Here is a 23,875-nt window from a genome sequence, read left to right on the forward strand (position 1 = left end):
TTCCGATTGGTTCTGGTCTGGAACGCCTTGCTGTTCTCGTAGTCACATAGCTCTCTTAAAAATTTGCCCTTCTTTTGTTCATTGATTTAATTCTCATAAGTCATAAGTTTACTATTAATGTCCATAACAAGCTTTTCCATATTATCCGGAGTAAGACAAGTAACTAAATGAGGAACAAGTATTTTTAATTTGTTCCTTCAGTTCACATTGTTTAATTCTGTCTCTCTCCGCAAGAATGGAAATCCATTCTTTGGTACACCTGTGGGCGGCCGCTACCCACTGGCTATGAAAATCTTTATCCATCTCATTTTGCATATTAAAAGGTGATGACAGGTCTTAATAAGCCCGTAGACCCCGAGGCGTTACATTTAAATCTATATATTTTTCAAGACTTTGGATGTTGAAAAAAAACAAAGTCTCTTTCCACATCAGTTTTTGTAGTTTCTCTCATAGTAACTTGTTATCAGGGGAGAGGGAAGAGGCAAACTTATGGCCAACCCCAGCAAATCAGTAGTAGCATCACTTATTTCTATCTTCCTCCCATTTCTCCCACAATTTTGGTGTACAGTCTCTGTCATTATGTATAGAACTTTGTATGTTCCGACGTTCTCCTGTGGCTAGGAGAAAACTGTCCAAGGATCTTTGTCCACCATCCACAGTAGATTCACAAAAACACGAGGCAGGTCAATATTTGGGTCATTAGCCATCAAGTCACAATAAAAAAACACCAGAAATTCAACAATAAGGAAAAAAACACCAGCTAGTAATCCAATGGAATTTATTGTCTCTCTTTCTCTCTAATGGCTCGATTAAGACAGTCTTCAAGGAGTAATGTTGTTGTTTGTCTTTCGGCTTTTTCCTGGTAAGGGGTCGCCACAGCAGAACTCCGGTCTGCTAATGATTGGCAGTAGATTTTTACGAAACGCTGAGGTGCCAGCTCGACGCCCAACCTTCAACGAAGGCACGTCCTTTTACGCATGTCTTTCGAACGCTACCCAACCGTGGGGAGGACATGCAGACTCCACACAGAAGGCACTCCCAAGCCAAGCCGCGAATCGAACGGGAGAACCTCTTGCTGTGAGATAACAACGCTAGGAGTAATAACATCACAAAAAATATACCTGCCTTAAATACATACATTTTAAATAGATAATTGATTAATTAGAACAATAAAACAATTAATGAATATCAGATAAAAAAACCTCCAGTTCATTTCTGCATTTAACCCATGAGGGGCCAAAGTGTCAAACTTTAAAATGTAAACAGATTCCTTATATAACAACACATTTTTAATATTACATTCATCAAATGGGGAAACATACACTTTCTCTAGAATGGATCCACATAAACCTTCACTGTTACCTCCATGAGTATGTTCAAAATGCATGGCTATTGGCCTTCCCTTTTTTTTTGTTATTAATCTCTCTTATATGTTCTAACAGTTGGACCTTAAATGGTCTCTTGCTTTCCCTTATATAAAAAATATTACATGGACAACAGAGGGCATAAATAATGCCCTCTGTATTGCAACAAAATCTTTCTTGGGGTTGAAAGACATGACCATCAATTTACATCTAAACTAAACTTCACTATATTCCTGACTGTATCTAACAGAATTACACTGTTCCTTAGAAACTTAATTCATTAGAGCAAGTCGGATGTTGTGGTGAATGGTTCTTAGCTGGTATGACTGACCTGGCCTCCTTAAAAAGTGAGGCAGTGACTAAGGTGGATATTGGCAAGGCTGAAATGGCCTTGTGGCGTAGTTGCCCTGTATCTCCTATGATCTCATCATCCTGCTGCGTAATCAGCATCATGGTGATGTGTTGAGCATGCATAAATTCATCATCCTTACCTTCATTTAGCTCCAGCCACCTTACTTAACCAGCCAAAAGTCCATATCTTCCTTGCCATAAAACACCTTCACACACTATTTTCACAAATTTCAGCTTGAATAACTTGATTAAACTAAAAGAATAAGTATTTATATATGATCCACAAACAGACCCATGGAGACAATCTGACTGTTACTCTTAAATGCATATTTTATGGGTTGCTTTGTTTCTTACATTTGCCATTTGACTGCAAAAGCAACATTCCCCATCTGTTTTATGACCTCACCATTTGTATACATTTAAGTATTGTTTCATGTTACAAACCGTTTAGGACCTACATTCTCTGTATTGATAAGTTTAAATTACAGCAGAATGTATTATTCTGTCATTTGGTAGACCAACACAAACTTTTCTGGGTCATATCCTTCCACTTCCCAGATGTGAAGCAGGAATACATCTGACAGTCATCCCTGAAGGAGTGGTGACTCACATGATGCACCAGACAGGCAGGTGAATCTAATGCTTATGAAAGTTTTCTGTTTAATATCATTAGTCTTGTAACACCTAGAAAATCTCAGTCTTCCAGGACAGGTCTTCGTGCGGAAGTAACGTCGCTTCAGAGTGACGTTAGTAGGTTACTGGAGCTCGTGGGAAAACCTTCCGAATCGATTCAACATGGAGTAACAACAGACCCTGTGCAATGGCTAGTGCCTATGGAATTGTTGCCACGATGCCGTTCTAACTCAAAGACTTCAGAGAGTGAAGAAGACATCCCGAACGGGCAAGGAGCAGCGAAACCTACGGGTACACCAAAAGCAGACTTGGACTTAGAATTGAGGGAAGCGGACATTAATCTTTCACAAACAGGTGACTTTTGATTTCAGTCTCTTACAACATGAAGAGACACACAGATTGGGGGCTAAACCTAAAAGGAAGGTACAAGCTGAATCGTATTCCGCTACATTATCTTTGGGTCAAGAGCGCACTAAAGGTACAAATTTAAAAGACATTATATCTAGTCCTGTACCTAAAAACAAGTTTGTTCACAAACAGGGATATTTGTTTGGTGACGCTAACAAAAATAACAAAGTAGGTAATAATTTGAATACAAATGAAGTTTTAAATAACTTTTTAAGTGATGATTTTGATTACTTTTCGGAAGGAACTAATTGTGATTTAAACAGAAATTTACATGACAACAACACTGAGCCCATTAAAGACATGATTGGCTTAATGGGCAAGAAATTAATTGTTTTAAAATGTGCAAGAATTGACTATGCTTATTTAGAAAAATGTTTGAAGTTAGACATAGTTCCAAAAGGAATTTGATTTTTTAAATTGCCATTAGGTTTAAGATATACAGATGAAGTTATATGTGAATTCAATGAGATGTTTGATGACTTTGGTTTTAATTTTATTAAAAAATTAATTAAATTTAATGATGAAAAAATTTCTGTACTACTAAATGAGGTAGAATTATTGAATGAGGAGATTGTGCACAATATTAACTTTGATGAATGGCAAGATTTGTATTACAAACAGTTTAATTATGCTGAAAACAAAGCTAAGAGTGTTTACAGCAGAATGCTTAAGAAGTTAGATAGGGACTTGGAATTATATAGATCACACAAGGCATATGTTTGGCCACGTTCCGCAATAGGTAGTGATAGATGTCGACAGGGACAACATCAAAAGGAATGACAGATGAATATTCAAATTTTCAAGGGGGGAGACACTACCCTGCGCCCAAGCAATACAGGAAAAGACACTGGAAATTAGAGGTAAGGGTCCCAAAACAAAGGTGTTATCAGGGCAAAAAGTTTTTCATTTGTCAAAGGACACTTCTAGAACACCTAGTTTAGACAGTCTGGGTCTTATTACACAAGATAACGGAAATGGGTTAAAAAATACAGACAGACCTGTTCACAACATACACGACACTAGAAATGGGCTGGTACCATTTGTTTCAACCTTTGCTGGGTTCAAGGTCTACAATTATACTAACCTGTTTGTTTCACATGATTTTTTTAATTTCTTCAGCAAAGGAATGAAATATATTCCCACAGTTAAATTTAACTTTGTAGATGTGGTCAAGGAAATAAAACTCTACTGCCGGAGACTAAATTTAGCTCTACAATTCAGAGACAACACAGACAACAACCCTAGTGACCATCAAAATGGTAACCGGCTGTGTAAGAAGAGTGCTTACATTCCTACTTCCCATCCCCAAGTGGCGCTATTTGAAAAAATGGTTTGTAAGGATGTTTACAGACTACATAAAAAATATACATAAGAGAAGCACTTTAATTCCAACTTTTGAAGACAATCTGACTAAGGGGGAGAGAGATTGTTTGAAAGAAATTGTGACCAATAAACACATTAGGATAATGAAACCAGACAAAGGTGGGGGTGTCATTATTTTTGACACGGTCAACTACAACGAAGTGATACACGATATTCTTTTTACATCAGGAAACTATGAAGAGGTTTCACTGAACCAAATTAACATCGGTTACCGTAGGATAGATTTAGCTATTGAAGAATATCTGTTGGACAACCGTATCACTAATGAGGTTTACAACTTTTTGAGAAACGAATTTCCAAGAATGGCTCACATTTTCGGAATCCCAAAAATTCACAAATCCTTGGAAAACCCGCCATTTAGACCTATTATTGCTGGTTCTTTTTCAAAGACCTACAACATAGGAGTCACGATTGACCAATGGACCAAACATATTTATAACAGTGTCCCCCACTTAATAAAAGATTCTTGGGAATTTTTGAGTAGGCTAACCTCTGAAGTATGGGCTGAGGAAATGATTTATTTGCCAATAGATGTCCAAGATTTATTTTCTTGCATTCCCTGTTCTACAGGGTTAGAATATTTTGAAAACAGCCTCAAAAAATATTCTGGCCTTAGTTGGGACAGAATTAGTTTAATCTTGGACATGATGGGGTTAATCCTTGACCATAACTATATTCAATTTCAAGGAGAATACTTCAGGCAGACCAGAGGAGTGGCTATGGGGGCTTCTTGTGCCCCCATTTTTGCCAACCTGGTCATGCTAGAGTGGGAAAACCAGTTCCTTTTTCCAAGTGAATATTTCAAACATATTTCATTATACTCCCGATTTTTGGACGATTTGTTCATTATTTGGAAGGGTCCGTCTGACGACATTGAGATTTATCAATTACATCAATACTAGCACTGATTTTCTTAAATTTACTTTCAAGATGGAAAAACTAGGTATTGCATATTTAGACACTTTTATAAGCACTTCTCCTGAAGGTTTTGTTTCAAAAATATTTAGAAAATCAACTTTTTCGAACGACTACATTGAATTTGGTAGTTGCCATCCCAAACACATTTTTAGGAATGTATTTAAGGGACAATGTATTCATGCAGCGAGGATGTCTTCCACCAAAGACATCATGGAAAAAGAAATAGATAGAATTTCTCAAATGTTTTTGGATAGAAAATATCCTAAAAAAAATGGTGGACAAAGTGGCCCGATTTGTTAAAAGCAACTGGGGCACTAAATACAGAGCCTTATTAGGAGAACCACTGGTGACTAGTAAAAAGATGAATACTGGATTTAACAGGACAGTCTGTATTACTATGTTTAACCCTTATACTAACTTGGTGAAAGAAATTTTAAAAGACCTTGGGAATTGTTAAATACTTCTGATAGTATTACAACCTGTTTGGGGAATAATCCTATATGTGTATGTAAGACTTCGTTTAACTTGAAAAAGTTATTAGAAGCCAGTTCCAAAACTAAGCTTATCAAGAATAGAAGTGGAACAAAAAGATGTGGTTCTTGTAACCAGTGTAACAACATTAATGAGAGCAGCTTCGTCAAATTAGACAATTTACTGAATACTTTATGCTGGAGTATCAAAGGGAACTGTAATAGTCAAAGGGTAGTTTACCTTGCTACCTGTACACTCTGCCCTGCCTACTACGTAGGCAAGACAGAAAGGAGACTCAAAACAAGGGTCTATGAACATTTATACAGAATAAAGAAAAAAGATCTTAAAAATGCACTCAGTAGACATGTTTTGGATAAGGGTGAGGACCACACATTCACACTTACCATATTAGACCAAGTAGAATTGTCTGTATATGGCGGTAATTGGAAGACCTACTTGTCATACAAAGAAAGTGAGTGGCAAATCTTCTGTGATGCAACAATTCCCCCAGGTCTTAATGACAGCATAAGTATTAAGCCCTTTTTACTTCTGGACCGTGGATGAAAGAAAGTCATTCCTGGGGTTACTAAAAACCAATTATATATACATAATAAATTTACTTTAAAGTTTTTTTAAAATATTAAAAAATTATTAACTAGGGAACATTATTTACAATATTATACTTACATATGCCTTGTCATTTTTATGATAAGCACTTAATGTATACAACCACTCCCTAAGGGAATTTTAGAAAATTATGTTTTTTGAAAATTATTATGTTTCTTAAGCATTATTAGTACCCATTGTACTATATATATATATTCTTTTAAGCATCTGGTGTTTATTGGATACCTGTACTTTTTTAACTATTGTGATTAACAAAGTTTTTCATGTCTCTTTAAAACTCTTAATTTTTAAAAAAAGTTTTTGGCACCTAATTAACTTTATAAGGGCTGTTTCATTTGGCAACCTTGGTTCTGAAGAAGTCTGATTCAGTCAGATGAAAGCGCTAAACCTAACATCAACCTGATTTTTACTGGAGTGTATATCTTGTGGTAATAAACCTGTGTTTTGTGATACGTGGAAATCTCTCTTTATTGCGCACTGGAAGTGGATTGTGGTTTTTTGCCCTGTTCGAGCTGAGGACTTGGGATCTGCTATTTTTCTACTTAGTTGTTGGAGTTTGTTTTACTTATCCCTGAAGGAGTGGTGACTCACATGATGCATCAGACAGGCAGGTGAATCTAATGCTTATGAAAGTTTTCTGTTTAATATCATTAGTCTTGTAACACCTAGAAAATCTCAGTCTTCCAGGACAGGTAAAGTAGATAGGTTAAACTTATTCCTTCCCAGTCTGAATACAATGCCTGCGGCTGTGAAAATGCAACCAGCAAAAAAAAAACGTGGCAGATCTTGCATGATCCTGTCTATCCACTTCAGTAAAAGAACTGGTAGCCACTGATGACAGTCTCTTTGAACATTTAAGACTCTCCTCTGCTCAAGAGCTCCTCCCTTGTTCCTGTAATGCATGTCATGTCCCCATTTTCCTTTCTTGATTGGTGCTTCAGCATGTTCCCAGATGTTCCCAGTTTTGCTTTGTGAGTTTATTCGAATTTTCTTTTTTTGGAAATGTTTTTTTTAGCTGTAAAACAGTTTTCTCTCAAAATTTCTGGAATATACTGCCACTTGGTTCCACTTTTTAGGGATTTTGCATTTTTGGCCATTTTGGTCATTCCTGTTTTCCTACTATGCTCCTGTCACCATTTTTCTGTCCCTTTGTCTGTCAGTATGGATAACCATTATGCATGACAGATGGATCTGGACTATTTTCAGAGGCAACACAATTCTCTTCCACACCCCTCCACAACTGCATTCTCTAGTACTACCCAACTATCCAACATTCCACCCCATCAGAAGATTGCAGAGAGAAGCAAGGCCCTCAGCCTTCTTCAAAAAAAGGACCATCTAAAAAATTCCACCAAATCAGGGAGTCTGGTTATGGTTCAAGACAGAAGAGAAAAGACCTCAAAAATGATCCCAGATCTCAGCATCCTAAATGATCTTGCCCCCAAAGAGAAATTCCAGATGTTTTTAATGCAAATGGTTCTTCCTTGCTTATCAAGAGAAGAGTGGGTATACTGTCTGGATCTGCAGCGTGCATAATTGCGTATAAAGATCACAAAGGAGTCAAGGAAGCTCTTACACTTTTTCTGGCTGTTCCATTTGGTCTTTTCTCAGTCCCCAGAATGCTTAGCAAAAGTATAGCCACGGCGGCAATGAAGTAGAGACCAGAGTATAAAAAGCTGTTTCCTTACCTAGATGATTGGGTCCTACATGCTGTGATACTGGACAGTCTGTTTTCTGCGAGAGAGTTTCTTCTTCATTTGTTCCACTCCTTTGGCATCACAGTGAGTACTGTGAAATCACAGATGCAGCTGTTTATTGCAGGCCCTCACGTTTAGTGTTTGTATGCTGTACACTCCACTATACAAGACCAGTCTACTCTAGAAAGGATTCTTTCAGTTCAGATTCTCACCTTCTGCTCGGCTCTGCTCCAGTGATTATTTGTCTGAAGAATTTGTGACTCATAGCAGCCATTGTTTTTCAAGTACCTTACACCAGGTTTCATGCTAATTAGACAACAGACTTTCAAATCCTGTGGTACTAGATCATGGATCTCCCTTTGGCTTCTGGGTTTGCAAAACCCATCTGAGCTGGTAGTTACATATACTTTGTTTTTACTCTGGATAGCCTCTTCTACCTACCGACCTCTACAGTGGCAGTGGATATTGTTATGGGTAGATAGCCCAAGGTGCCTGGTCATGACTGTAGGACAACCTGCACAAGTGATAGCTGGAGATGAAAACTTTCCTACTTACTCTTCGGGTCTTTCAGGACTCTCTCCCTCACAGTGTAATTGCAATCCACATCAGCAATGTGGCTACGTCATGGTATGTAAATAAGCATGTTGGAATATGCTCATGCCACCTGTGTAGAAAGGCCATGAAATTTTGGGAAGTTGCTATGGCTACCGATAACATTCTACTAGCTGTCTCTATCACTGGGGACGCCAACTCATTGGTGGATAGCATCAGCAGTTTGCTGATGAGTTGAATCATTCTTCAGTTTTTCAGTAGCATGATGACCACTTCTGTCACTTGGGGAAGCCGTGATATGGCCTATCTGCTTCCTGGACTACTGACAGCTGCAGCAATTTCTATTCCTTCATACCCACTCTGCAAACATGACCCAGGGATGTAGCCCAAAACTGGCAGCTAGACTCTGTTACTGTTTTCCCTTTTATAGGTTCATAGTTAAGTACTAGGCTAGCTGCTGTTTGGGCCATTTTAAACCTAAACATTTTCCCTTTTTATGTTGTTTAGGCCTGGTAGCCTTTTAGTAAGGTACCTGTTTTGGCATTCCAGTTGCACATAACTGAACAGATACGGGCATTATTCTCAGTGACTGAACTAATGAGGACTGAGTAAATGGAGATAACATCCCTAGATCTAGACACAATCCCTTTGTTTATTAGCTATGTAATATAGAAGGACTTCTTTACAACAATGAATACATACTGATCAAAAGTTAGGTCACTGTCCACATAAGATCATAGGGGATTATGAGGCCATCGACCTGGAGGTCATTTTAAGCCTAGCCGTTTCATCCCAATGCAATACCATAGAAATGCTAGTCAATACCTAAGATTGCATTTAGTGATGACTGCTCATGTTCAGGGGGGTTGTGGGTGCTATCCCCAGTAAGAATTTACGGTGCCCTATCCACTCGTCCAGGTTCCTCTTGAACAGTATCATAGAGGTGCTCTGATTCTCATGAATTGGTAGCCTGTTGCAAAGATGCGGCAGTTGCTGGGAGACAAATCTGTTCCTCCAGCATGTCCATGTGTGGAGGCATGAACATAAGTTCCCAAATTTTGAACAACTGGGTCAGTTCTTAAGGGTATATTGTCAATCTGGTAGATCCTTGGGGTAGATGACGTCCCAAAGAATACAGTAATGCATTTTTTTGGTGTTTAGTTTCAGTCCATGATTTTGGCACCAGTTAGTTATTTAAGACAAATCTTCTTGCAGGATGGCGAAGTCATTTGGGAATTCAGTGACTGCTCCTAGCTTGCAGTTATCTGCAAACATAATCAGCAGGGCTCTGGTATTGACTTTTACTTCAGAAAATGAAATGCCAAACAGAAAACCCTGGGAGACTCCACAAGTGATTCATCTCTTGGTGGAGCTAACTTCCCCTGTTTTGATTTCCTGCATCCTATTTGCGAGCCTGTTGGTAATCCGGTAGGTGACATAGGGATTTATTCCCAGTTTATTTAGCTTTTCTATGCCTGAGTAGGGAAACTATCAATAGCTTTTGCTAGGTTGAGCTATATGGTGTGTACTGTTTTGCCTTCATCTACTGCATTGCTGACTTTTTCAAAAAAAGGTTTTACCCCTTATACCCCAGTGCCTTCAAAATGCAGAACAGAACAAGGTGAAAGTTATTCTCATAGCTTCATTTTGTTTTTGACAAATATGGCTTGTTCCTCTATGGTCTCATCTTCTAGAGAAGCCTCAGAATTTGAGGTCCTTAACAGCAGTGCTGACTTATCCATTCAGGAAACCTCACCCAGGCCTCCACTTCTTTTTACTATTTCCCCACTTCTGTTAAGGGCCAGTGATGTTGCATACCAGCTTGTGGTAATCCAAATCCTTATCTCTGCCAAGAGATGTATGAGTAAATGGACATGCTTTGTGGTCTGGGCTACTTCCAACGGCTTAGACACCTTTCATCTTCCCCATGCCAGCCATTCTTGATTACCCGTCCAACATATTTGACGAGACTCCTTTGTTTAAGGTGCACTTTTGGCTATTTCTAGGTTTCTTCAGGGATTTCACAATGACTCACTCACATTCCTTAAAATATACAAGTAATTTCTCAAGGTTGCTTTTCTGATCTGACTCTCTCTAACAAATCTGATATGTTCTTAGGATGTGAATTTCATGTTAGAGAAGTTAATATTGCTTCCGTTTGAGTCCTAGTGCTGCTTTACAGTGGTAGATAAGTCTCTAAAGCTGTAGGGAGTCATTACATGTTAACAAATAAAACCTTTACATCTCTAAAACGTATCTGCAGGTGCATTTTGGTCATGCAGATATGGTTGTAACGTTAAAATACTGTGAAATGTGTAATACTTTTAGCTGAACATGACAGACTTAAGTATTTAACATGGGGGGGCTTGTCAGTTCAGAGCTGTCATAATTGACAATACATCTTAATCTTTGTCTGTTTCAGAGGACAGCATTTCTTGCTCTACACTGCAACTATGCAGTAAATCTGCAAGCCTTTTCAGTGTGGCTACTGAGCATGGAGAAGATTCTGGTTGTGATGTGTCTACTCTGAACAGTTTATCTGGATCTAGTAATCTGGCACGTAGTGAGCCTAACTACTTGAGCTGTACTTTGCCATTATTAACACTGCCTGGAGATAATCATAATCAACAAAGTAGCAAAGAAAAACACTTAGAAATGTGCACACATTTTCTACAGAACTTGATTGGACTCAAAAAATTATCTGAAGCTGGAAGTGTGACTACTGCAGGTTTTATTGGAAGTGACTTTTCGATAGTAACAGATTCTGTCTCACAACTAATTCAAGGTATGAGTGAGTTCTACAGGAGCCCCAAAGATGTTTTCTTTGACATGTTTTTTAAAGAAGCACCTAATGTGTTGGCTTTCTTAATAGAAGAGACACATTTACCAAAATCTGTCCTTAATCAATGCTCAAAGAAGTTGGAAGATTTTCAAAAGGAGTTGTTAAAACTAATTTTAGAAAATGGAAGTATAAATAGGGTAAGATAATTCTTCAGTCTTTTATGTAATGTTTATTTGTGCTTTTATAATTTGTTATGGTAAACAGTTAATAATCCTGTCGGTTGTTTTATAAATGTTGGCAAAATTCACAATGCGTGGTATGTTGATATATATATATATATATATATATATATATATATACACACACACACACACACACACACAGGATCATAGTTTCATAGGAAATACAAAGCCGTTTGCATTTTGCCAGTACCCACCCTCAGACTGAGCTTCCTCTCTCAAGAAGGGCCAGACCAGTCAATCTGATGGTGAATTTTTGAATATCCACCCAATCATACAGTTCGACCACTCTGTTAAATCAGAGATGCCTTGTTCTTTACTGGCATATAAGGGAAAGGGACTGCCATGACTCCAGGTAATTCTTTGACACTTGATCACCACCCAGTGTTGTAGAGCATTCCAGCAAGTTTTGCACATATACATGTTGCACCAGACACACATTGGATGCCATGGCGACCAGTTGGTATAAAAACTGCATGTTACTGAAACGCAGGTGCAACATACTTGAGAGGTTGCTCTGGTATGCCACATGAAGGATGTTACAACAGTGAGATTGAAAGGCGTTTTCCTCTGGACAATGAGCATTTGTGGATGTCATAGGAGGAAGGTTTTCATGAACAACGAATACTGTATGCTTAAAAGTGCAAGTGGTAGGGGTCCTCTCCTAAGCATACTGTCTATATATTTTAAAGTTATGGGAAATTGGGGGGAGGGGGTTACATTTGGCAACAAACATTGCATTATACTTTAATGGGGACAAATACCTATATATTGTGCATTAATGCTATTGTCTAGGAGAACCACTTTGCAATTGCAAATCTTGCTAGGCATTCTGATTGCACTGGAATGTAGGAAAATGTGGCCAAGACCACCACTTTATCATCAATGATACAGTATAAAATGTATGCGTCACGTAAGTAATACCATCAGATATTGCACAATCTATACTAGGCAATACTTTCTTTAATTTCATCCAGAAATTTTTCCTACACAGATTCAACTCCCAAAAGGTACAGTTTACCCTGTGAGCAGCCAACAAGATTCATCCTAAGGTTCAAGACTCAAACTTCACGTGCTGAGTGTGTGCCATAGTTGCATAAGTTACATAATCGGGCAGAACTCCTAAGTTACTCTTGAACTTAAGACTCCTGTACCTGGTGGGTTTATACAATTGATAAATTTAAAAAACAAATGCTTTACTCAGTTTAAATATAACACAACAATCTGATAGGTGTTCCCCAGCTCTTTCTCAGCTTCTAAAAGCTGTTACACTTTTCCATCCAAATTAAGCATACCCTCCCACTTAGTTTTTGTTTTCCTGACACAATTTTATACTTGCTTACAAAAATATGTTCTTCTTTCTGCTTTTCCTGGTTAGAGGTCGCCACAGCAGAACTACGGTCCGCTAATGATTGGCAATAGATTTTTATGGTGCCAGCTCAATGCCCAACCTTCAACAAAGGCACGCCCATTTATGCATGTCTTTCAAACGTGGGGAGGACATGCAGACTCCTTACAAAAATATAAACTGTTCTATTTTACAGTGTAATCATCTGTCATCCCAAGTCCTTTATCCTTAATGCACCTTGTATATCACTATTAAACAGAGACGCACCCTTTTAATGATTTTGGAGAACATTTGACCTCAAGTAAGTTCTGGTCCAGAATGGCAAGTAACATGGTTACACAAGTGTAAAAACTGTCTTTTTCTTTGTAATCACATTGTCTCCCCACCTACACAGTTATCATTTATTTATTTTAGTAAATTCAAAAGGAACCAAATCTTGTTGAAAGAATGAGGAAGAGTCTTAGACCCAGAATAAATATCCAAAAACTGGTATTGTAATAAATCCAACAAGAAAACAAATCCAGAATACAAAATGAACAATTAGTGTTTCTGTCGTGGAGGACATAGCCGCAGTGGTACAGCAGTTAGCATTGTCGCCTCACAGCAAGAGGTTCTCCTGTTCGATTCTCTGCTGGAGTGCCTTCTCTATGGAGTCTGCGTGTTCTCCCCGCGGTCGAGTGATGTTAAAGACATACAGGTAGGTGTGAGCGTGAATGGGCATGCCTTAGTTGAAGGTTGGGCGTCGGGCTGGCAACTCGGCACTGTAACATCCACTGCCAATCATGAGCGGACTGGAGTTCTGCTGTGGTGATCCCTAACCGGGAAAAGCCGAAAATCTTTTTTTTTTTTTTTAAATATTGTGGAGGACATGAGACTTCACATTCATTTTGGATTTGTTTTTGTGTTAAATTATCAGACCCTGTTCATTCAGTCCTCCTAATCTGACTTTTGGGTCCAAGAGCCTCTTGTCAGGTCTGAATCTGCAGTATTAGAGATCCATCCACGAGTCTCTTTAAGAGCCCTCTTTCCATAATTCACTAAGGTTTAGGAATAACTCAGACCTCATTTGCTGCCATGATGCCATCATGAACAGATGCAGCTGTCCCTCTAGGTGATAAGCTAAGTGCTCCACTTTTTTTCTTTTTTCTTTTTTTTTCTATTAGTGCTTAACATTTGTAGTTTGATTTAAACTGGTTAAGAAGTGATACCTTTATTTGGTACAGTGACATTTAGTGCTTTTTACTTCTTTTAGCCCCTTCTTTTGCCTTTCTTCCACCAGTAATTCCTTTCCACTGTTGGCACCTCTAAAAAACTGTCTAACTTTTTCCAAGTATTTCTGTAATAATTAGAGGAGTTATTTGTGGTGGTTGTAAACTGTTTGCCGCCTTAACAGTATTTTCTTCTTTTGGTATGTATTTGCATTCAGATTAGAGACTGTGTTAGGGATTGTTTCTACTTTTCATTATGGACATGGAAAATAGTTTTAAGAAGTGCAGTAAGTGTGGACACAAGATACTCCCCCAAGACACTCATGATTTGTGCCTACTGCGTTTGGGTGTGGGTCATTTATCGGAGGACTGCTCTAGTTGCACTACCTTTGGTCCTAAAGAATTATCAAACAGAAAAAAAAAAAAAAACTTATTATTAAGGGGATTTTGCTCCCTGATCCACAGTCCCCTATATCAAAAAAGTCCTTGGTTAAATCAAAAGCAAAGGACTCCAAGCCAAAGAAAAGACAGACTGTGATTTTGTGACCTCATTTTAGCTCCAAAAGCACAGAGGCTGGATGTCCCTTTAGCTTTAACTGCAACCTATTCTCCTCTACCAGTTCCAGAGCTTCTGGAACCATTAGTAATGTAGGAAACTTCTCTGAAAAGACCTCTAAGACAAGCTTGCTTCAAGAGGGAGCTGCATAAGATCCCTTCTTGGCCTTCTTCTGCATCATCCTTGAGATCCTTATGATCTTACAGAGCACTTTAGAGGCAGAGCTGGACCCCCTGATGAGGGGATGTTTGAAGACATAGATTGAGATGGGGGTCATACCATCTCCTTTGGCTCCAGAAGTAATTGGTACAAGTCCTATGCCCCCCTTCTCGGTCTTCCCCCAGTGAGTATCTCGGCTCCAGTGGATTCAGAGCACATTCTCAACATGAGGCCTGTCCTCCTACTGTCAACCTCAATCCAAGCTTAGGCAGTGGAGACTTTGGATCCAGTGCAGGTCATCTCGGGACCAGTGGCTCACTGATGGGACTTTGGTGCTGTAGAAAAGAGCATGTATCTTTAAGAAGCGTTTCAAGGACTGAACGTGCATATAAACAGTCAGCATGTGCTAGCTTCAGTGCCATTTTGAGAATGCAGCCAGAAAGTGAGCATGCTCGAGTGTAATAGCTAGTTTGTTTATAGGTTTATCTAAGTTAAAGTTATTAAACCTCAATCCTGATGTGTTTGTACATAATAAAGCTGCTTGAACAGAACCCACAAAGTCTCGTCTATCGTATCCTGACTAGACGAGCAACATGGTATCAGAACCGGGATTCTAGAGACTGATATTCAGATCTACGAGGTGCAAAGATAACAGTGAAGGTAAACTAAGAGAAATGAGTAGGAAAAAGAGCCGGAAAAGAACCAAAGGTAATGAAAACTTCCACAAATGGTTTATTTTATAAAAAAGATAAAATGGAGCATTACATGGGTACAAACCACATTATGAAATGAGAGGCACAAAAAGTTTATTGATCAAACTAAATGTTTAAGCTTAACATATTTGATAAAACTATTGTCAGAAAAGCACATAAAGGGTTGGAATTACCTCTGAAAAGCAAAACAAGTATGTTTAAAGCAAAACAGGCATGTTTAGAGTAAAACGAGCACAAGAAAGTACAGTGGATATGAAAAAAGATTAAATGAGCAAACTGAATATAATAAGAACAAAAAGGACACATTAAGCATAAATGAAGCAAGGCAACTGCATGTTTTTTGGCAAAGTGCTGTGTTCATATTGTATTCGGAGCATAACTAGAGATGTAATGGGATCCTATCTCGCCTACATTCACAACAGATGGGTTCGGAGCCGATCCATCGGCTCCGACTCGGCAACTAATATACTAGCACGAAGTCTCTCATTGGCTGGGCTACTCCCTATCCCAGGATGCACTACACCTGCTTCCCCAGATCTCGTTTGCCGCTTAACAAGCTGGACGTGGTCTCGACTTGGCTGGAGCTAAGTGGTTCTTTTTACCTTATTGGTCCTTGACCTAGGGAATTTTTGTCCATATTAACCAAACAGCTGTTTTAACAGCTATTTCTTACTAGTTCTTATTGTTTTTTTGTTGAGTGCTTGTGTCCAAAAAAATTTAATTTGTTCAGTCGGGCAAGGCCCGTTTAAGTTAGAGGGCCTTTGCCCTACCTTTTGAGTGATTTTAGTTTTTATTAACCTTTGGTTAGTTGTTTTTTGGGCAAAGCCCGTTTAAATTAGAGGGCTTTGGGCCGTTTAACTTTTCAAATTGTTGTGAGGTAAACTTTCACCAGTACTCGCGCCAGTGTGTCTCGCGCTTTTCAGTTGGCGCAATTTGTGTGTAGTGCTATACTTGTTGTGGTAGAGTAGTATTTCCTTAGAGTTGTACTTGTTGTGGCCTGTATCATGTCTAAGGAACAAAAGTCAGGTTTTAAAAAATGCACTCAGTGCAAATATAAAATGTCCATTACAGACAGTCATTCAGTATGTGTTTATTGTTTGGGGCCGAAACATCTGCAAGAGACTTGTAGCGTCTGTCATGCGTTCTCATCTAGAGTTCTTCAAGAACGCAAGAACAAATTAATATTGAAAGGGCTTATCAAGCCTTCTTTTGAGGAAGCCTTAGATTTACCTGTTGCTTCCAAAAAGAAAAGATCATCGGCTCCGACAAGTCCGTCTGAGCCGACTTCTAAAAAGACAAAATTGACCTCTTCTTCTTCGGCTCCACTGACTTCGGGGCCGAGGGTCGAAGGGTCTGCCTCGATACCTCCTACCTCGGCTCCATTGCCTTCGTAGCCGCAAGTTGGAGTATCGAGAGGTGAATCACCTCCATCGGTTCCAATGGCTTCGGAGCCGGTGGAAGTGTGCAGCTCAGACTCTTCCCCCTCGGCTCCGGAGAAGGCTCCTTTGGTGCCGATGGTGGTCCATGCTGTGGTGGAGTCGGCGCCGATAGCATTGGAGCCGTTTCGGAGCCAGTCCCCTTCTCTCTCGGAGCCGAGAGGAAAGTCTTCTCGATTGTCTACCTCCTCTAAATCATCGAGACTTTCAGATTCGGACCTGGATAGGGTTTTACAGAGGCTATTCCAATCTCCAGTGTTTACTAAATTGGTCTCGGCTCCAGCACAGTTAGCTTCGGAGCCGATCCCCCCTCCAACACATTCGATTCCTCCTCCAACCTCCTCGGAGCCGTTGGAGTTGGTGGTGGTGGAGCAAAGCGGAGCCATACGGTCGGAGCAGAGACCCCTTCGAGGTCTCTCGGTTCCGACTGTGCTTCCTACCCTGTCCTCCGGTTCAGGGTTTGGTACTGCGACCTCTTCAGCCGGGCCCGAGGGGAATACTTTGAGATTGGGTGCTTCGGTGCCTAGTCTTCCTCTCGGAGCGTCGGCTGCTGGAATTCCCAGTGCCATCGTGGCCTCTAGACCAGTGACCTCCTTGGATTCTGGAGGTCCGGCCTTTGAGGCCATGAGGAGCGCGCTGGCCATGCCTTTGCCGGTTCAGCAAGATTCTACCTCACCGTCCCTAGATTTGGAGACTGGTGCCTCTGTTGTGTTGCAGCCCCCCGGCAGCGGGGCCCCAGGGCCTGAGGATACCCCCATCGGGGGTTCCCTTCTTCCGGGTGGTCCGTCCGAAACTGCTTCAGACGAACCCCCACGGAAGAAATTGTGTAAGAGGAAGCACGTAGACTCCCAAGATGAGTCTATTACATCGGATACTGACCTCGATGACGCAGAAGGGTCCCCCAAATCATCTTCGGATGATATCTCCTTCTCAGATATCTTGGAGATTCTGAGACAGAGAGGTGACTGGCAAGCCAAAACCCCTTCAGCTGAGGAGTCAGTCTTCCTCAAGGCCTTTGGGGCCCAGCCTTCCGCCTCCTGGGTGTCTCCGCCCTTCGATGAACTCCTTGATTTGGTTTCTTGAAGGGCGTGGGAACACCCTGATTCTGTGGAACCGGTGCCTGCGAGGCCCAATAAATTTTTGTCAGCCCCCAGAAGGAGTTTCTCACAAAGGGTGTGCCTGTAGATGCTTTGGTGGTGGCTTCTGCCACACAGCAGGACGTGGCAGAGGCTTCGACGTCTGTTCATCCTCCTAATAAGGATTCTAGGAGTATGGATAGGTACGGGAAGCGTACCCTGTCTTCAGCGGCCTTTGCCTTACGGTCGCTAAACTACTTATGTCATTTTACGAGGCTCCAAAGGGATCTTCTCAAAGAGCTAAATGACTCTCTTGTTGGTAACCTACCTGAGGCGCTGGCCCCGACTGTTGGCGCAGATGACTACCCTCTTTTCTATTGTTAACTCGTCCATGAGGCTCATTTCATATGCGCCCGAAGGGGCGAGTAGAGCAGCTGGCCCAGGCGTTGCCCTCAGGAGACAAGCCTGGTTACGCTTGTGTTCGCATGAGGCCTTCAAGTCTTCCTTGGCCGACGCCCGATTTGATGGGTCATCTTTGTTTGGACCCAAGGTGAAGGACACACTAACTCGGTGCGAGCAGGAGGGCAAGACTTTGACTGCCGTTGGGGCCCGATTTTCCCCTCCTTCTAGGCCTTACCCCAAGGCTGGGAGAGGAGGGAAAATGTGGTTTAGAAAATCTCAGAAGTCTTTCCCTACTCCACCCAGTGATTCCCCCTCCAGAGGCAGAGGGGGGGGGGAATTTTGGAAGACGCCGCCCCAGAGGTGGCAGAGGCCCCCGTAACTCTGGAGACCGCGATTCCTTTCGTGGTTCTTCATACAACCAGCGTTCCTGAGTTGTTGCCCGACTGTGCAACTCCGGACCCAGTCGGGGGTCGCTTTGCGGCGCACCCACAAGCTTGGGAATCCATAACAAGCGATCAGTGGGTGCTTCGCATTATTACCGGAGGTTATATCATCCCCTTCGACAAACCCCCCCTTTCTTTAAGGGAAATCCCGGACGTACCACCCAGTCAGCGGGATCAGGCAGCATTAGAGGTTTCAAAGCTGCTAGAAAAAGAGCCATCCAGCCTGTCCCCATCGACCAGACCGGATCAGGAACTTACTCAAAAATATATTAGGTACCAAGAAAGTCAGGGGACATGAGGCCCACATTGGACCTGAGTTCATTGAATCGTTTCGTAAAGAAGTCCAAATTCGAATGGTCACTCTTCAATCTATTCTTCCTTTGCTGGAAAAAGATGCATGGATGTGCTCCATAGATCTCCAGGACGCTTACTATCACATTCCCATAGCTCAAGAGTCCAGGAGACATTTACGCCGCCTCGGAGTCAGTCATTTCCAATTCCGAGCACTGCCCTTTGGTCTCACCACAGCCCCCAGGGTGTTCACCAAGTGTCTGGCAGTGGTAACTGCTCACCTGAGAAGTCTGGGATTCCAGGTGTTTCCTTATCTAGACGACTGGCTCCTTACTGCCACCTCCGAGCATCTACTACTCCAAGCGCTCAGAGCCACGTTCACCTTGGGCCGTTTCTTGGGGATCACGTTCAATTTGCAAAAATCTGTACTACAGCCATCTCAGCGTATTACTTTCATAGGCGCAGACTTAGACACAAAAGAATGCAAGCCTTTTTACCGGCAGCAAGAATTCAGGTCTTACAAGATCAAGTCAAATCCTGTCTCCCCCTACAAAGAGCCCCGGCCCATCGGATCCTACAACTGTTGGGCTCGATGGCGTCGACCATACTTTTAGTTCCCTTGGCCAGACTTCACATGCGAATTTTACAATGGCTACTGTCGGTTCAATGGTCTTATCAGGAACTTCCCTTGAACCACTTAATCATAATCACGGAAAGTTGCCGTCGAGATCTGCATTGGTGGCTTCTCCAATCAAATCTCGACCAGGGCGACCCTTTATACCTCAACGTCCGTTGCCACTGTGGCTACGGACGCCTCCCAGGTAGGGTGGGGGTCATTACCTGGACAGGTCGGTCCAAGGCACATGGCAGATCCAGGAAACGCATTTGCATATCAATGTCCTGGAGATGAGAGCGGTACTATTGGTACTCCAAGCTCTCCATCACGCTCTCCCACAGGGCCCGATTACTATCCTATCCGACAACATGTCGGTGGTGTGGTACATAAACAAGCAAGGTGGAACCAGGTCTTATCCACTATGCAGAGAAGCCATGAGACTTTGGCACTGGGCGGTAGCTACCAACCGCTTTCTAATGGCAACGCACATACCGGGGAAGTCCAATGTGATTGCGGACAGATTAAGCAGGACCATTCTTTTACCCCACGAGTGGTCCCTCAACCAGGGTATAGCTGTGAAAATCTTCGACAGATGGGGTCTTCCTTGCTGCGACCTGTTTGCCAGCCCTCACAATGCGAAATGCAGAGAGTTCTTCACACTGTTTCCTTCTCAGGGACAGATTCCCAGGGACGCTCTGACTCACACTTGGCCCCCCGGTCTTCTCTACGCCTTCCCTCTGTTCTCCCTCCTACCGAGGGTGATACAGAAGGCCATTTACATGGAGAGCGAGATGATTTTGATTGCCCCACACTGGCCTCGTCAAGTTTGGTTTCCTTTCCTACAGAGGCATGTGATAGAAGGTCCATGGTTTCTGGATCCGGTGCCAGACCTGTTGACTCATCAGTCAGGACGGCTTCATCCGTCTCTCAGGTCCCTGAAGTTGGCAGCATGGTTACTCCACTTCCATCCTTAGTCCGAGACAATGCTCTTTCGCCGGACGTGATCCACATACTGTCTTCTTCTCATAAACCTTCCACCATCAAACTTTATTCCAGTAAATGGAGAAGGTTTGCCTTCTGGGCTCAAGAACGGGGTATAGATCCTCTCACTGCACCAGTATCAGAGGTTCTGAATTTTCTGGCCTCCCTTTTTCAGTCGGGCTCTTCAGTTTCTACCATTAAGGTTCAGTTAGTGGCGATCTCTAATTTTCATGCTTCTTTTGAACCTTCATTGATGTCTCACAAACTTTGTAAGGCTTTCCTTAAAGGGGCTTGGCTCCTTAGGCCTCCTTTATCTCATCCTGTCCCCCCTTGGGATTTGAATATGGTTCTTGCTGCCCTAACTGCCCGTCCTTTCGAACCAGCTGCTACTTGTGATTTAAAATTTCTGTCTTGGAAAACGGCCTTTTTAGTAGCCATAACATCTGGTAGGCGAGTTTCAGAACTTCAAGCTCTTTGTTCTGATCCTCCCTATTTGATTTTTCACAAGCATAGAGTTTCATTGAAATTAAACCCTGCATTTATACCAAAAGTGGCCTCCTCTTTCTGTATTCAACAAACTATAGAACTCCCTGTCTTTTCCCAGAATTCTCTAATAACGCAGAATATACTTTGCATCAATTGGACGTACATAGACAACTGCGTTTTTATTTGAATAGAACCGCTCAAACGCGGAAATCAAATCAATTGTTTGTTTCCTTTGCAGCGAACAAATTGGGTCAACCAGTAACAAAAACCTCCATATCTAAATGGATTAAAGATTGTATCGTTTTTATTTATTCACAGGCTAACAAAGACCTTCCCTTTCCAGTCAAGGCTCATTCTACCAGGGCAATGGCTACTTCCGTAGCTTTTCACTCCAAGTTATCAATAGATGATATTTGTGCTGCGGCAACCTGGACTTCTCCGCACACTTTCATTTCTCATTACAAATTGGATGTGGTTTCTCGAGGCAGAGCTTCCTTTGGTTCCACAGTTCTCAGGAGTGTGTTCCAATGAGCCACCCAGGATGTAGGTGCTAGGGACGCTGTCCCGTCTGTTGTGAATGTAGGCGAGATAGGATCCCATTACATCTTTTAGTTATGTACTTACCATAACTTCGGATGTATGGGATCCATCTCGCCTACATTCATAAGTACCCACCCTCCTTCCCCCTTCCATTCGGATTTAGAGGAGCTGTAGTCTCTTTTTCCTTGGAGATCTTTCTTGAAGAACTTTAGTTGGTTATAGTGACTACTAATTTTTCTGTGTTTGCATGGATGTATGAAAGCGAACAAACAAGATCTGGGGAAGCAGGTGTAGTGCATCCTGGGATAGGGAGTAGCCCAGCCAATGAGAGACTTCGTGCTAGTATATTAGTTGCCGAGTCGGAGCCGATGGATCGGCTCCGAACCCATCTGTTGTGAATGTAGGCGAGATGGATCCCATACATCCGAAGTTATGGTAAGTACATAACTAAAAGTTATTCTAAGTATCTCAAAGTGTGTAAAAGGGCTTAAAGTGTGTGCTTATTACTGTGCATTTATTTCAAAAAGTTTGTGTGCAAAGTGCAACTATTTCATAAATTGCAGTCGAAATACAGTTATTTCGAAAAGTTTCTTGTGTTGGGTGTGTCTATTTGCAAAGTGCCGCCATTACAGAGTGTTTCTTGGACTGTAAAGAGTTATTTAGCAAAGTACCACCATTTTGGGGAAGATTCAGTCTGCCGGTGTGCTGTGTACTGTTTATTCAGAAAGTGCAGTTATTCGAAATGTTTCTTACGCTGAGCTTTTTCTGCCCAGTGCATTCGCACATTGCAGTTATTTTGAGATGTTTCTTACAATAATAGGAGGTGATTTCTTACAGTACAGTGATTTCAAGAGTATTACAGTGCCCGAGAGACTTATTTCACAGAGCTCAGTTATTCAGAGGCTTGTTGTGCTATTGGGCATAGGTGCAAGTACTGGCATAAATGTCATATGTATTTGGGTGTATGTTCGTGCATATTTGCAAAACCCTTCACTGGCTTGTGTTAATATGGCAGACAGAATTTGAAAGCCCTCACCACTTGTATTTGATCAGAATATTGCAGAGAAATGGAGAACATTTGAGAAAGAGTACAATATTTTTATACAAACAGCTTATTCTGACAGAGATGCACACACAAGGGCATTCATTTTGCTAAACCTATCTGGGTTAGAGACCATTGAAAGAGTGCATTCGTTTATGTATGCACCAGGAGTGTATGAAGGAGAAGGTGAAAACCTGCATAATGTACAGGCTGAATCAAGGAAAGACCCTGAGTGTTTGAAGCGCAAATTCAGGGAAATGTGTAACCTCCAGACAGATATTACATTAGAGAGGCATTTGTTTTACACAAGAGATCAGAAACCAGAGGAAACTTTTGCAGCTTCTATAACTGACCTGAGGAACAAAGCTAAAATGTGTCAGTTTGGTGAGTTGATAAAGGACAGGCTGGTATGTGGTATTAACAGTGCTGCTGTGAGAGATTTTACTTTGTGACAGTGATTTAATGTTGAGCAAAACTATAGAGATTTGTCAAATCCATGAAGTTACGGAAAGGCACACAAGTATGCTTGCAAGTGGTAAGAGTATAGTTTCAGCTGGCTCCAGAGCAAATGTAGATAGCACGCAACATATGGCAAGCAAAAGCAGGCCTAAGCACATGGCAGCCACAGCCCCTGCTGGTTCACCAGGGAAACCATAGTTTTCCAGCAAATTCTAAGAAAGGACCATGCAAAGTGTAGTACAAGCATGAGTCAGCAAAACCCATATCCAGCTTTATTGATGTCCTTCAAGGATGCATCTGCAGTCCTAACATATGGGTTGTCCTGCCTCAGGCAGCCCTTCGGTCGGCCGGATTCCAAAGTCTGGGTCGGGCCTCGGGTCCAGCTTTATTGTTAACTGTTGCAATTGTAGTGCCAATCATGAGTCTAGAAGAGAGAAATGCTTAGTATTTGGTCAGCAATACAAGTGGAAAAAAAATTGAATAATTTTCAGAAGTTTTGCAAATCAAGTAAGCCACACACATTATAAAGGTCACTCAAAAAAGCAAACCGATCAAGTAGAATTGCAGCAGTCTACTTTCTACATAGATGGTAGGTGAAAAGGTTAATGCAGTGAATTTGTTGACAAAAATGACTGTACTGTCCAGATCAATGGTAAATCCTCCGAGCTCAAAGTAGACACTGGTTCAAAGTGTA

At 41.5% G+C, this 23,875-nt stretch overlaps 1 protein-coding gene across 1 annotated transcript in view; it reads left to right on the forward strand.

The window, feature by feature from the left end:
• The window catches only part of MEI4 (meiotic double-stranded break formation protein 4), a 354,669-nt gene extending 343,277 nt beyond the window's left edge, over positions 1-11,392 (forward strand). Inside the window, exon 3 of the mRNA XM_044086812.1 lies at positions 10,827-11,392. Within this exon, the coding sequence (XP_043942747.1) occupies positions 10,827-11,392 (566 nt within the window). The remainder of the gene's footprint in view (positions 1-10,826) is intronic.
• The last annotated feature ends 12,483 nt before the right edge of the window (positions 11,393-23,875 follow it).

This window comes from Protopterus annectens, chromosome 1.part1 (assembly GCF_019279795.1).
Source record: "Protopterus annectens isolate FY-2018-M chromosome 1.part1, PAN1.0, whole genome shotgun sequence".
Taxonomy (NCBI): domain Eukaryota; kingdom Metazoa; phylum Chordata; order Ceratodontiformes; family Protopteridae; genus Protopterus; species Protopterus annectens.